Genomic DNA, 15,938 nt, shown 5'->3' with positions numbered 1-15,938 from the left:
CAAGAGAAAAGGAACTTGTTATATATAAGGGAACCCTGATAAGATTATCAGCTAATTTTTCAGCAGAAACTTTGTAGGCTGGAAGACAGTAGTACAGCATATTCAAAGTGCTGAAAGGAAAACAAAAAAACCCCTTACTATCAAGAATACTGTACCTGGCAAGGTTATCATTCAGAACATAAGCAGAGATAAAAGAATTTCCCAGACAGCAAAGCTAGAAGTTCATCATCACTAAACTGGCTTCACAAAAAATATTAAAGGAATTGCTTCAAGCAGGAAAGAAAAGACAGTAACTAGAAATAAGGAAATCTATGAAAGAAAACATCTCACTGGTAAAGGCAAACATACAGAAAAGGTAGTGGATCAACCACTTATAAAACTGAGGATTAAAGACAAAAGTACTAAAATCAACAACATCTCCAACAATAAATGAATACACAGAATAGAAGTAAAATATGCTATCGAAGACAAAATGTATGTGTTGGGGGGGTGGGGGTTATTTATTTATTAAAGATTTTATTTATTTGAGAGGGAGAAGGAGGAAGGAAGGGAAGGGGAGAGGGTGAGAGAGGGGGAGAGGGAGAGACAGAACAAGAATGAGCACAGGAGCGGGGGTGGGGAGGTGCAGAGGGAGAAGCAGAGTCCCCGTTGAGCAGGGAGCCTGGTGCAGGGATCAATCTCAGGACCCGGAGATCTTGACCTGAGCCAAAAGTAGACACTTAACTGACTGAGCCACCCAGGTGCCCCCAAATGTGGTATTTTTAGAATGAATCTGAACTTAACCACCAATTGAAAACAGACTGCTATACACAGATTGTTTTATAGGAACCTCACGGTAACCACAAACCAAAACCCTGGAAGAGATACACAAAAAATAAACAGAGGAATCTAAACATAACACTAAAAAGTCATCAACTCACAAGGGAAGAGAGTAAAGAAAAAGGAATAGAACTGGAAAAACAACCAGAACACAGCAAACAAAATGTCAGTAAATACATATCTATCAATAATTACTATAAATGTAAATAGAATAAATGATCCAATCAAAAGACACAGGGTAGCTGTCTTTTTTTTTTTTGAGGTTTTGTTATCATTTATTTGTGAAGTTAAAAACTAGCAATAAAAGGTAAAAATTGCCATACAATTTTTTTGTTTTGTTCTCAGTTTGTTTTCAGTTTCAATGTCCTCTTAAACAGTGGGAAACCCAAGACCAGTCCCAGGATGGGGGGCGGGAGGGGCTGTAGGGAAGCCAAGCAAGGCAGTGGGGAGAAGACAGGAGGAGCAGAGGCCAAGGGGATTGACCTAGGGTGGGAGGGGTGGGGCAGGGGGCCTGCAATAGCAACACCTGGTCGGCGGAATGTTCCAACTCTAACTAAAAAAAAAGAAATAGGAGGAGTGACTTTTTTTCCTTTTTAAAAGTTTATTTTAAAAACATGAAGGGGGGGGCGCCTGAGTGACTCAGTGGGTTAAGCCTCTGCCTTCAGCTCAGGTCATGATCCCAGGGTCCTGGGATGGAGCCCCATGTCCGGCTTCTCCTCAGCAGGGAGTCTGCTTCCCCCTCTCCCTCTGCCTGACTCTGCCTACTTGTGATCTTGGTCTGTCAAATAAATAAATAAAATCTTAAAAAAAAAGCAAAAAACAAGGGGCACCTGGGTGGCTCAGTGGGTTAAAACCTCTACCTTTGGCTCAGGTCATGATCCCAGGGTCCTGGGATCGAGCCCCACATCGGGCTCTCTGCTAGGCAGGGAGCCTGCTTCCTCCTCTCTCTCTGCCTGCTTCTCTGCCTACTTGTGATCTCCATCTTTCTAGTAAATAAATAAAATCTTAAAAAACAAAAAAAAAAAAACAAAAAAAAAACCAACATGAAGAGGGCTAAGGGTGAAAGGAAGAAAATGAATTGCTTTCCCCTGAAAGAGGCAGCTTCAGGAAGGGATAGAGATTCATACACACATATATATGTAATTTTATAAAATATATACAATTATATATATATAATTTTATAGGTTTTGATTTTTGTGTTTTTTATATTTAAAAACAATTTTTTGGCAGATGTTTATTTCTATCTTCTAAGGCTGGCTCAACATGAAAGATCCCAATTTTGAAAGAAAAAAGGATGAGACACACAGAATGAGGGACAGAGTGAGATCCCAGCATTGCCCAAGGCCATGACCTTGGTGGCAAGGTGGGTACCCTGTGTCTTTTGATTAGATCAAGTCCCACATCGGGTTCCCTGCTTCTCTCTCGGCTTCTGCCTCTCTCTTTCTCTCCGGAATACATAAATAAAATCTTTTTATTTAGAAAATAAAATAAAGATTTTATTTATTTATTTGAGAAAGAGAGACTGTGAGCATGAGCAGGGGGAGGGGCAGAGGGAATGGAGGAAGCAGGCTCCCCGCTGAGGAGAAGCCTGACATGGGGCTCGATTCCAGCACCCTGAGATCATGACCTGAGCGGAAGGCAGACACTTAACAAACTGAGCCACCCAGGCACCCCAGACCAAACAGACTTAAAAACAAAAACTGTAATGAGAGACAAAGAAGGGCATTATATAATGAAGGGATCAATCTAATAAGAAGATAAAACACTTGTAAATATTTATGCTTCCAACAGAGGTGCACCTAAATATAGAAAGCAAATATTAACATATGCAAAGAGAGAAACTGCCGGTCATACAGTAATAGTAGGTGGACTTTAACACTCCTGCTCACCCCAGTAGATAGATCAGCCAGCCAGAAACTAAGGAATCATGGCCTTGAATGACACATAGACCACATGGATGTAACAGAACATTCAGAATATTCCATCAAAAAAAACAGCACAATACACATTTTTCTTAAGGGAACATGGAACACTCTCCAGTACAGATCATAAGAAAGGCCATAAAACAAGTTTCAATAAATTTAAGATGAATGAAGTTACGAGCATCTTTTCCAATCACAACAGTATGAAAGTAGAAATCAATTAAAATAAAAGAATAGGAAGAAACACAAACACATGGAGGTTAAACAAGATGTTGTTAAACAACCAATGGGTCAATGAATAAATCAAAGAAGAAATAAAAAAACACCTTGAGATAAAAATGAAAACACAATGGTCCAGAATATGAGAAGCAGCAATAGAAGTTCTAGGAGGGAAGTATATAGTGACACAGAATCATATCAAGAAATGGGAAAAATCGGGGCGCCTGGGTGGCTCAGTGGGTTAAAGCCTCTGCCTTCGGCTCAGGTCATGATCCCAGGGTCCTGGGATCGAGCCCCATATCTGGCTCTCTGCTCAGCAGGGAGCCTGCTTACCCCCTCTCTCTCTGCCTGCCTCTCTGCCTGCATGTCATCTCTGTCTATCAAATAAATAAATAAAATCTTTAAAAAAAAAAAAAGAAACGGGAAAAATCTTAAATCAATAATCTAACCTCATACCTAAAGGAACGAGGGGAAAAAAAAAAGAACAAAGCCCAAAGTTAGTAGAAGGAAGAAAATAAAGATCAGAGTGGAAGTAAATAAAATAGAGATTTATTTATTTTTTCTTTTAAAGATTTCATTTATTTATTTGACAGAGATCACAAGTAGGCAGAGAGGCAGGTGGGGGAGGGGGAGCAGGCTCCCTGCTGAGCAGAGAGCCCAATGTGGGGCTCGATCCCAGGACCCTGAGATCACAACCTGAGCCAAAGGCAGAGGCTTAACTCACTGAGCCACCCAGGCACCCTTAAATAGAGATTTAAAAGAAAAAGAAAAGATCAATGAAATTAAGAGCAGGTTCTTCAAAAAATAAACAAAATTCAAAGATCTATAGCCAGACTTGTCAAGAAAAAAGAGAGAGGACCAAATTAAACTAGAAGTGAAAGAGAAGTTACAGCTGACACCACAGAAATACAAAGGATCATAAAAGATTTTCACGAACAATTATTTGTCAATAAACTGGACAACCTAGAAGAAATGGATAAATTCCTAGAAACATCCAATCTTCCACAACTAAATCAGAAAGAAGCAGAAAACCTAAACAGATTTTCACTCATAATGAAATTCAATCAGTAATCCAAAAACTCCCCAAAACCAAAAGTCTAAGACCAGACAGCTTCACAGGTGAGTGCTAGCAAACTTTTATTTTTTTAATTTATTTTTAAAGATTTTATTTGACAGGGAAAGAGAGAGAAAGAGAGAGAGCGCATGCGTGCACACAAGCAGGGGGAGCAGCAGGCAGAGGGAGAGGAAGAAGGCTTCTCACTGAGAAAGGAGCCCGACATGGGATCCGATCGAGGACCCTGGGATCATGACCTGAGCCAAAGGCAGACGCTTAACCAACGGAGCCACCCAGGTGCCCATCTACCAAACACTGATAGGGTTAATACCTATCCTTCCCAAAATTTCAATTTATTCCAAAAAAACTGATAGGGAAGGAATGCTTCCAAACTTACTTATGAGGCCAGGATTACTATGATACCTAAAATCAAAGACATTGTAAAAAAAAAAAAAAAATTACAAGCCAGTATCCCTGATGAGCACAGATGCAAAAATCCTCAACGAAATATGAGTAAAGCAAATTCAGCTAACACATTAAAACGATCCGACACCATGATCGAATGGGACGTATTCCCAGGATGCAAGGATGGGTTAACATCCGCAAGTCAATACCACATTTAACGAGATGAAGAATAAAAATCATCCAATCAGCTCAGTAGATGAGAAAGCATTTGACAAAATTCAACATCCATTCATGATAAAAACTCTAAAAAAGGTGGGTATAGATGGAACATAATAAATATAAATAAATATAAAAAACATAATAAGGGCACCTGGGTGGCTTAGTGGGTTAAGCCTCTGCCTTCAGCTCAGGTCATGATCTCAGGGTCCTGGGATTGAGTCCCACATCAGGCTCTCTGCTCGGCAGGGAGCCTGCTTCCTCCTCTCTCTCTCTGCCTGCTTCTCTGCCTACTTGTGATCTCTCTCTGTCAAATAAATAAATAAAATCTTTAAAAACAAAACATAATAAAAGCCACCTATGACAAACCCATGGCTAACAACATCCTTAACAATGAAAAGTTGAAAGCTTTTTCTCAAGATAAAAAACAAGACTGGAATGCCCACCCTTGCCACTTTTACTGAACACGGTACTACAGGTCCTAGCCGCAGCGATGGGGCAAGAAAAGGAAATAAAAGGCATCCAAATTGGAAAGGAAGAAGTAAAACTGTCACTATTCACAGATGAGCTACTACAATATAGGAAAGTGTAAAGCTAGCATCCATAAACTATTAGTTTAAACAAATTCAGTAAAGTTGCAGGACACAAAATGCACAGAAATCTGTTGTTTCTTTTTTTTTTTTTAAGATTTATTTATTTATTTTAGAGAGTGAGAGAGAAAGAGGGAAGGGGAGGGGGAATCTTAAGCAGACTCCCCGCTGAGCCCAGAGCCTGATGTGGGGCTCAATCCCACAACCCTGAGATCACAACCGTAGCCAAAACCAAGAGTTGGGTATTGAAGGCCCCTGTTGTGTTTTCATCTACTAGTAACAAACTATTGCAGAAATTAAGGAAACTATCCCATTTACAATTGCATCAAAAAGAATAAAATAACTAGGAATAAATTTAACTGAGGAGATGAATCACCTATGCTTTGGAAACTGTAAGTCAATGATGAAAGAAATTGAAGATGACATGAATCAATAGTAAGATATACTGTCCTCATGGATTGGAGGAATTAATATTAAAATGTCCATACTACCAAAAGCAATCTACAGATTCAATGCAATCCCTTTCAAAATACCCAATGACATTTTTCAGAGAACTGGGACAAATAACTCTAAAATTTGCAACTTTGAGAAAGAGGAATTTGCAACTTTGAGAAAGAGGAACAAAGCTGGGGTTATCATGCTTCCAGGTTTCAACTATACTACAAATTACAGTAATCAGTATGGATCTAGCACAAAACCAAACACATAGATGAACGGATCAGAAGAGAGAGTCCAGAAATAAAATCACATTTACATGGCCAATTAATCTACAACAAAGGAGGCAAGAATATACAACGGTAAAAGACAATCTCTTCAATAAATGGTATTAGAGAAAATGGACCACTTTCTTATATCCTCTATAAAACAAAGCTCAAAATGAATTAAAGACTTAAATGTAAGACCTAAAACCGTAAAACTCCTGGAAGAAAATAGGCAGTAACCTCTTGGACATTTATTTTAGCAATACCTTTCTGGACAACAAAGCAAAAAGAAACAAATGGGACTACATCGAACTGAAAAACTTTAGCACCGTGAAGGAAATCATCAACCAAACGAAAAGGCAATTTACCGAATGGGAGGAGACAGGCAAATAATGTCTCATAAGGAGTTAACACTCAAAATATAAAAGAACTTAGAAAATTCTGTATCACTTGTTTTTTAGATTACACAAGTGTGAAATCCTGCTGTGTTTCTCTTTCTCTGACTGGCTTACTTCAGTTAGCATCATGATCTCCATCTCAGTCTCCATCTCCACCAACATGACCTCCATGTTGTTATAAATGGCAAGATTTCATTCCTTTTGTATAGCTCAGCCACCAAACACACACACACACACACACACACACACACACACACACACACCCCTTTATCCACTCATCAACCTGGAGATGGGCTGCTTCTGTATCATGGCTCTTGGAAATAATGTCGCAATGAACACAGCAGTGCATAGGTCTTTTCCGACTGCTTTTATTTTTCTTCAGATAACTTGCTAGAAGTGGAATTGCTGGGTCATATGGTAGTTCTACTTCAATTTCTTCAGGAACCTCTGCACTGTTTTCCATAGTGGCTGCACCAAGGTACCTTCCCACCAATGGTGAGTGCATGAGGGCTCCCTTTTCCCAACATCCTTGCCCACACCTGCTATTTTTTGTCTTTCCGACAACAGCCATTCTGGCAGGTGTGTGGAGCGATCTCACTGTGGTTTTGATCTGCAACTCCCTGATGATAAGTGATGTTTAGTGTCTTTTCATACGTTTGTTGACCATCTGCATGTCTTCCTTGGAAAAACGTCTGTTCAAGTCTTCTGTTCATTTTTCAACTGTTTTTTTTGTTTTGTTCTTTTTTTAAATGTTTTGTAAGTTTTTTTTTTTTTTAAATTTATTTGACAGAGAGAAATCACAGCTAGGCAGAGAGGCAGGCAGAGAGAGAGGAGGAAGCAGGCTCTCCGCGAAGAAGAGAGCCCGATGTGGTGCTTAATCCCAGGACCCCGGGACCATGACCCGAGCCGAAGGCAGAGGCTTTAACCCACTGAGCCACCCAGGCGCCCCTGCTTTTTTTTTTTTTTTTAAGATTTTATTTATCTGTTTGAGAGAGAGAGTGACAGAGAACATGGTCAGAGGAAGAAGGTCAGAGGGAGAAGCAGACTCCCCATGGAGCTGGGAGCCTAATGTGGGACTCGATCCTGGGACTCCGGGATCATGACCTGAACCAAAGGCAGTTGCTTAACCAACTGAGCCACCCAGGCACCCTACGTTGTGTAAGTTCTATATATATTTTGGATATTAACCCCTTACTAGATGTCTGATTTACAAATATCTTCCCCCATTCAGCATGTTGCCTTTTGTTTTACTGATAGCTTCCTATTGGCTCTGTACAAAAGAGCTTTTTAATTTGCTATAATCCAATTTGCTTATTTTAGCTTTTGTTGCTGGTCAACTTCAACAAGGTGCCAAGACCATTCAATGGGATAGAAACAGTCTTCTCAGCGAATGCTGTTGGGACAAGAGGACATCCACACACAAGTGAGTCAAGTTACTCCCATCTCATCCATATGCAAAATATTAGGTCCAAATAAATGAAAGACCCAAATTTAAGAGCTAAAATTAGAAAATCCTTAGAAGAAGGCAAAGGTGTAAATCTTCACGACCTTAGATTAGGCAGTGGTTTGTTAGATAAGACTTCAAAGCACTAGCAAGCAAAGAAGAAATAAATTGGCCTCCAACAAGAGGAACTTTGTTGTACTTCAGAGGAGACTATGAAGAAAGTGAAAAGACAACTCAGAAATGGGAGAAAATACTTCCAAATTATCTCTTTGATAAGGATTAATACTGATAAAGAACTCTTATAACTCAGCAAAGAGAGACAAGTAACCCAACTTAAAAATGGACGGGGCACCTGGGTGGTTCAGTGGGTTAAAGCCTCTGCCTTCGGCTCAGGTCATGATCCCAGGGTCCTGGGATCGAGCCCCACATCGGGCTCTCTGCTCCGCGGGGAGCCTGCTTTCTCCTCTCTCTCTGCCTGCCTCTCTACCTGTGATCTCTGTCAAATAAATAAATATATATTTTTAAATGGGCAAAGGATAGGAGTAGACATTTTCCAAAGAACATATGCAAACAGTCAATAACCACATAAAAAGATGCTCGACCTCACTAGCCACAAGGGAAACGCAAATCACAATGAAATGCTATTTTGTGCTCACTGGGGTGGCTATAATAAAAGATGGGAACTTACAAATGGAGAGGATACAGAGGAGTTGGAGCGTACGAGGGTACACGGTTGGTGGGCACCTCAAGTGCTACTTGAAAAAAGTCTGTCAATCCTCAGGAAGTTAAACCTAGGGTTGCCATATGATCTGGCAATTCCATTCAGAGAGACATACTCAGTAGAACAGAAAATACGTGTCCAAACAAACACATGTATGTAAATGTTTACTGCAGCATTATTCACAATAGCCAAGAAGGGGAAACGACCCAACAGTTCACTAAGTGAAGAAGGGATAAGTGAAATGTGGCACATTCATACAATGGAATATCATTCATTCCTAAGAAAGAATGAAGTACTGATTCATGCTAGAACATGGATGAATCTTGAACGTATTAGGGCTACGTGACAGAAGTCAGACACTAAAGGTCACTTTGTGATTCCATTTATATGAAATGTCAAGAATAGGCAAATCCATCAAGACAGAAAGAAGGTGACTGCCAGGACTTGCAGAGAGAAGGCGAGAGGAGTGACTGCTAATGGGGCTGCATTTTTGGTGATGAAAATGTTCCGGAATTAAGACAGTAGTGGTAGTGGTGGTTGCACGACTTGGTGAGGACACCAAACACCACTGATCTGTACGTGAATTTGGACCTACTGGATTTGTATTTAAAGTTTATTTATTTATGCGTTGAAGTCATCTCTACATACAATCTGAGGCTCGAATTCACGACCCTGAGATCAAGAGTCGCATACTCTTCCGAGTAAGCCAGCCAGGTGCCCCTGACTTCATTTTTAAAAGAGTGAATTATATGGGTATGTAAATTACATTTCAACTGAAAAGGAATGGATGGTTTCAGCTTTTTCTACATCAATACTACGTGTAGGGTGACAATGGAATATACTTTTAATGTGTTGGAGGAACAGAGGACCTAGATTTTATATTTAGCTAAAATATTTAAATATGAGGCCCTGATAAAAATATTCCTAGGCACACAAGATTTCAGAAGGCAATATAAAGGCTTGCACTGAAAATATCTGGGATGAAATACTTTTTTGGGGGGTAGATTTTATTTATTTATTCATTTGACAGAGAGAGAGAACAAAAGCAAGGGGAGAGGGAGAAGAAGCAGGCTCCACTGAGCAGGGCAGGGCGCCCGATGTGGGGCTCGATCCCAGGACCCTGGGATCATGACCTGAGCCAAAGGCAGACGCTTAACCAACAAATGCTTAATCCACTGAGCCACCCAGCAGCCCAGGATGAAATACTTTTAATACAGACACTAAAATAAAATAGGAAGGATTAAAAGAGACAGAAAAGTATGATAAACTTTAAAAAAGATTTTATTTATTTATTTGAGACAGAGAGAAAGCACAAGCAGAGGGAGCAGCAGAGGCAGAGGGAGAAGCAGACTCCCTGCTGAGCAGGGAGCCTGATTCAAGAGGCACCTGGATGGCTCAGTTGTTAAGCGTCTGCCTTCCACTCAGGTCATGAGTCTAGGGTCCTGGGATTGAGCCCTGCATTGGGCTCCCTGCTTAGCCGGGAGTCTGATTGTCCCTCTCCTTCTCCCTCTACTCATGCTGTCTCTCTCTTTCTCAAATAAATAAATAAAATCTTAAAAAAAAATAAAAGATTCATGGGGCGCCTGGGTGGCTCAGTGGGTTAAGCCTCTGCCTTTGGCTCTGGTCATGATCTCAGGGTCCTAGGATCGAGCCCCACATTGGGCTCTCTGTTCAGCGGGGAGCCTGATTCCTCCTCTCTGTCTCTGCCTATCTCTCTGCTTACTTGTGATCTCTGTCTGTCAAATAAGTAAATAAAATCTTAAAAAAAAAAAAAGAAAAAGATTCAATTCCCGGGTTGCCTGGCTAGCTCAGTAGGGGGAGCGTATGACTCTTGATTTCAGTGGCAGTGACTGAGACATTACTTAAAATCTTTAAAAAAAAAAAAAAAATTCGATTCCCAATGAACATATAGAAATAAAAAATATGTATATGGTCAACATATATGAAATAAAGCAAAAATTGACAGTGTTACAAGGAAAAACTGATCAGTTTCTCATCACTGTGAGATCTCTACACTTATTAATAGGTTATGTAGAAAAAATCCCCAGCAATAATATAGAAGATTCAAACAACACAATTAACAAGCTTGACCTAAGAGACATTTTACAGAGTTCTGCATTTAGGAAATATACATTTTTCTTAAGAACATGTAGAATAATCAAGTAACAAATCACCTCAACACATTTCACAGAATAAGTAGCGTGTAAGACACGACCTTTGACCTCAGTGTCATTAGTCAGAAGTTAATAATAAAAAAGTCTGAAAAACCTAGAAGTGAATAATGCAGTGGTCCTTATACTTTTTTTTTTTTTTTTAAAGTCGGCGCTATTCCCAGCTTGAAGCCCAATGTGGGGCTGGACCTCATGACCCTGAGATCAAGACCGGGACACTTAGCCTATCGAGTCACCCACGTGCCCTGGTCCTCACAGTTTGACCTTAGAATCCCCTTAAAATTATTGAGGGATCCAACCTACACAATCAACAAAGGACTAATATCAAGAATATATGTGTGTGTGTGTATGTGTGCGTGTACGCACGTGCCTCTGTATACATACACATACACACACACATAAACAAATGCATATACGGAGGAACACAAACTCCCACAAATAAATAAGAAAAGTTCTAGTAACTCAATCAAAAAATGGGCAAAAGCAAAAACAGGCATTTCACAGAAGAGGAAACATATGGCCAATAAACATACGAAGATATCCAAAATAGATACAGAACTTATAAAACTCAACACCCCGAAAACAAATGATCCAATTTAAAAATGGGCAGAAGCCATTTCTCTAGGGAAGACATCCAGATAGCCAACAGACACATGCACAGATGCTGAACATCACTCATCATCAGAGAAAGGCAAATCAATACTACAGCAGGTGTCCCTCCCACCTGTCGGAATGGCTAAAATCAACCCAAGAAACAGGTGTTGACGGGGATGCAGAGAAAAAGGAACCCTCATGCACTGCTGGTGGGAGTTCAAAAAACAGTATGGCGACTTAAAAATAGAGCTACCCTATGACCCAGCAATCACACTATGGGGTAGTTACCAGAAGAACACCAGAACGCTAACTGAAAGGGATACAGGCATCCCTATGTCTATAGCAGGATTATTTCTAATAGCCAAGATAGGGAAGCAGCCCAAGTGTCCACTGACTGATGAACGGATAAAGAAGAGGTGGTGTATATATATGAAATGGAATATTATTTATCTATAAAAAAGAACAAAATCTTGCCATTTGCAATGACATGGTTGAAACCAGACAATATGAGGCTAAGCAAAATAAGTCCAAGAAAGACAAAATACTGTATGATTTCACTCATGTGGAATTTAAGATGAGCAAAGGGGGAAAAAAAATAAAAGAGAGACAAGTCAAGAAACAGACTCTTAACTACAGAGCACAGACTGCTGGTTATCAGAGTGGAGGGGGTGGGGAATGGCCAAAATCGGTGAAGGGGACAGAGGCGGGCGCTTGTGAAGAGCTCCGGGTGACGTATGAAGTGTTGAATCCCTACATCGTACATCTGAAACTAATATCACACTGTGTGTTAACTGGAATTACATTAAAATAAGAGAAAAAAAAAGCCACACAGAGAGATGTTTCACATAATCTGAAGCCAGGGAACGCCATGTCAAGACCATTCTCCAATTTGAGGGGATACCATTCTACACCCCACTTGCCCAGTGAACAGTAAAAGGTGTTTGAGAGGAAGCAGACCCACAGAATCTCTATCCGCCACCGGTAGTTAACTTGTCAGCTACTTTGGAAAACAGACGTCACCATCTCTTAAAAACAGGCAGTGAACACAGACCATGACCCAGCAAGTCCACTTTAAGGTCTATCCCGAAGAAAAACTCTTGCGTGTGCAAAATAGAAACTTATAAAAATAGTTTAGAGCAGCGAAAACCCTGGGAACAACCCCAAAGCACATCAACAGGAAAGGACACATAAGTCACAGCACATTCATATGGTGGGGTATCAGGAAGCAGTCCCACCTTGGTGACAAGCCATGTGGACGACTCAGTAATATGTTAGGTGGAAAAACAAAGCCCGTAAGAGAACACACAGTATGACACACTTTTTATAGGGGTAAAAACTCTAAGGTACAATGAACCCAGAGGTTATCGGGCTGGATGGGAGGGCGGGGGCGGAGGAGGGCAGCCATATAGGTAGATGCAGGTTACAGTCCAGGGCCCAACTTTTACTTGGAAATGATGGCTTCTTGGATGCTTGTGAGGTTAATCAAAGCAGCCAGTTAACCGGTTCACAGAGCGAGGACAGTGCAGGGACAGAGGTTTCTGTAATCTAACTATGTGCACTTCAGGCCAGGATAAAGAAACAAAACGAACGGGCTGGTGCTCCACTGGGTGGTGTTTCGCCCGCACAACACACGCCCTCCCGCCCCCAAGGGCTACTCCTCACACACCTCTTCTCTCCTTCCTACCCCACCCCTAATCCCTTGTGGTGTCCCCGTGCTGACAGTGGACATCACACCCCTTCCAACGAGCCCTTCTCCACACCTCCAGGATCCGGTGTCTGTGGGTCTGTCTTGCCCCAACACGGACCTTGTGCTGGGCAGAGGCTCTGTCTGCGTGTCCCCTGCGTGTCCAGTGAGGATTTGCTGAACTGTCAGCCCACACACTTCACGACCATCTCTTCCAATTCCCTACCACCTTGCCCAATCCCGACATGTTTCCATCTCCAATTCAAACTGGCTCTTTTTGTGGGAAGTCATAGTGAGTACTTCTTCCCCTAAAACACCATCCCTTCCTATTTCTTCCCTGTGGTCGGTGCCCAGATCTGGGCCTCCTCCTTTTTTGCCTGCACCTCTGGTTCTTTCTCCACACGAATCGCCCGAGATCCTTCTAGAGCGTATTTCACATCTCCTCTAACCCCAGCGAAAACCCTTCCATGGCTCCTCACTGCCCTCGAGACCAGTGACCACCACGCTCCTCTCACCTGCGTGTTCTCTGAGCCAGCAAACAGGCTTCTCCTCCAACACAAGGACCCCTTTCACTTAGGGAAAGCTCTCCAGCCTGTACCCCAAGGCCGGGGGGCCACGTCCTCCTTGAAGCTCCCACTGGAATGTCAACTCTGCTCCCAGACCACCCGCCACCTGAACAGGGGGCGCTCCACACACATCTGCTGTCGGCTGAGGCACAAGGCCTGGTGGAGAGCGGGTCGTCCCTGCTGGGAAGAAGGGACAGCCTCTTGTATTCTTTCTGTGTACTTTACACAGATCAGGCACGATCTCTTGTGACAGCTTTTGGATTGAGGCTAGTTTTTAAGGCCGTATGTTTTTTTCTCTGACCTGCAGTAACCCCCAAGGACAGCATTTTAGCAGTCTCTGCTGGGGCACCCTGCTAGGCCTGGGGCCTTTGCTCATTGCCAAGCAGGGTGGGGCCTAGCAGAACCTACAGGGCTCCTTTGCCCTAGAGCCTTTACTTACCGTGTTGAAATACTCCACCCCGGTGGCTTCAAAGGCCCTTGCCACAGCTTGGGTTGTGGCCACGCAGGCTACCGGGTGACCATTGCCAATCGACTTGCCCATGGTGACAATGTCGGGGACAAAGTCTTCTCCCTGCAGCTGGAAGGCCCAGAAGTGCTTGCCTACTCGGCCAAAGCCCACTTGAATCTCGTCTGCAACAAAGAGCCCTCCGGCCCTATGGATGTGCCTGTGGCAGAGGACAGATGGCTGATGGGGTCTGCGGTAAGAGGGATTGGACCGGGAGCTGGGGGGGGGGGGGTATCTTGGACTCTGAACCCTGGCTCTGACAGCAGTGAGGTGGGGGCATTAGGCAGGTGGCTGGCTTTCCTGGGGCCACCATTTCTTCTCAAAATTCTGGCCAAAAGGCCAGGCTGAGGCTGGAATTTGAACCAAAGGTCGGGAAGCCCCAGGACAGCCCTGCCCTCCCTGAGGCACCCCTGCCCAGCTACTCACTCTGCCACTTGAGGGAAGTAGCCGGCCGGGGGAATGATCTGCCCTGCAACACTGGGCAGAGACTCCACAAAAAAGGCTGCGATCTGCGGAGGAGACAGAGTGCTGGGACACCGCTGGGGAGGCACTGGGTGGTACGCTAGACGCATCCTGCTGATGCTAGCTCCGCGCCGGCTCCTAGCAGGACGAGTCCCCAGCATCGCTGTGTGGCCCCTTTGGGCTCCAGATCACAGCTGGTCTGTGACCAGGTTTTCTTTTGGGCTGCAAACCAACTCTTACCTCATGGAATTCTCCAGACTCCTTATACTTAGCACGTCCCAGATGAAAGCCACTGATTTCTCCCTCATCAGCCTGTTCCTTCTCTCCTCCTACCTGGTGCCTCCCATCACCCCACTGAGAGAAACGCAGCCCCTCTCCATGATCCATGGGTCAGCATGGCCTCTGCCTCTCTACCGTCTGTGCACCCCCTGCCTCCCCTCCACCTGGACACACCTGCCTCGACATCCTGCAGATGTCACCTAACAGGACGCCTCCTGCAGTCAGTCCGTCATCCAGCGGCCACCAGGGCGATCCACAGCTCAGTCACTGAACTCATCACTGTCTTGTTTAAACCCCTTCAGTGACCCCATTTCTCCCAGCCATGACCTCCAAGCTGTGTCAGGTCTCGGACCTGCTGCAGAGACTATGGCCCAGGGGGAGGGCTGATGGGGTAGGAACCAGCCACCTCTGCTGCCCCCAGAGCCATCACTTTTCTGGTTTTCTGTAAGCGGAGACCAAGCATCTGAAACACACACGCCAAGCTCCCCTGATCTGGTCCTGCCCATCATTCTGGCTTCACTGCCTGCTTGTCTTGGCCGAACATCCTGCGTTCAGCTGTCACTGCATCAGCGAGGCCTTCCAGAAAGCCCTGACACCAGTAGCTGACTCCCTGCCACTGCTGCGGCCCCGGCCACGGCTCCCCCAGAGCACACACCCCTCCAGTCTCTGCCCCTGCGCTCCCTGTCCACCACCAACACCCTGCGTGGGGCCTCCTCCCGGCGGTGGACTGGCTCCACTCACGGGCATCCCCTCAACCCCGTCTTGTCACTCTCCCTCTGAACACCCTTCAGACCTTCCTGGTGGCCTCCAGCCCCTTAGCATAGCCCTTGTGGTCCCTTGCCACAGGGGTCCTGCCCGCCTCTCCAGGCTTGTCTCCTGCCAGCTCAGCCGGGCCCCACACCGGTGAGGGTCCACCCCTGTAGGCTGCTCCCCTGCTCAGCATGCCTTTCCTCTCCTCCCCCGCACCCCTGGCCATTGAGTGCCAACCCCCCACTCACTGCAATCAGGCAGCATCTTTGCCAAGGACCCTCTTCGCACCCACACCAGTCCAGCCCAGGCCCCTGGCCCCGTCACACCCAGTATAGGGCTTTAGCTAAACTCTGCAGAACATCTAAACCTTCTAGATTCCTCAAAGGTGGGCTCTGGTTCTAGGATCTCTCAGGGCCCCCGCTGTTTGCTGTTCTGTTC

The 15,938-nt window shown here is 44.1% G+C and overlaps 1 protein-coding gene across 4 annotated transcripts in view; it reads right to left on the bottom strand.

The window, feature by feature from the left end:
• PHYKPL (5-phosphohydroxy-L-lysine phospho-lyase) overlaps positions 1-15,938 on the bottom strand; it is a 36,157-nt gene that overhangs the window by 13,929 nt on the left and 6,290 nt on the right. For 3 of the 4 annotated variants that reach the window (XM_045999087.1, XM_045999088.1, XM_045999089.1), the window contains exons 7-8: positions 14,436-14,518; positions 13,944-14,169 (exon numbers count right to left, since the gene is read on the bottom strand). In XM_045999087.1, coding sequence (XP_045855043.1) covers positions 13,944-14,169; positions 14,436-14,518 — 309 coding nt within the window. The remainder of the gene's footprint in view (positions 1-13,943; positions 14,170-14,435; positions 14,519-15,938) is intronic. The other variant, XM_045999090.1, reaches the window with a different exon arrangement.

Source organism: Meles meles, chromosome 3 (assembly GCF_922984935.1).
Source record: "Meles meles chromosome 3, mMelMel3.1 paternal haplotype, whole genome shotgun sequence".
Classification (NCBI taxonomy): domain Eukaryota; kingdom Metazoa; phylum Chordata; class Mammalia; order Carnivora; family Mustelidae; genus Meles; species Meles meles.
This window is presented reverse-complemented; position numbering and strand designations above follow the sequence as displayed.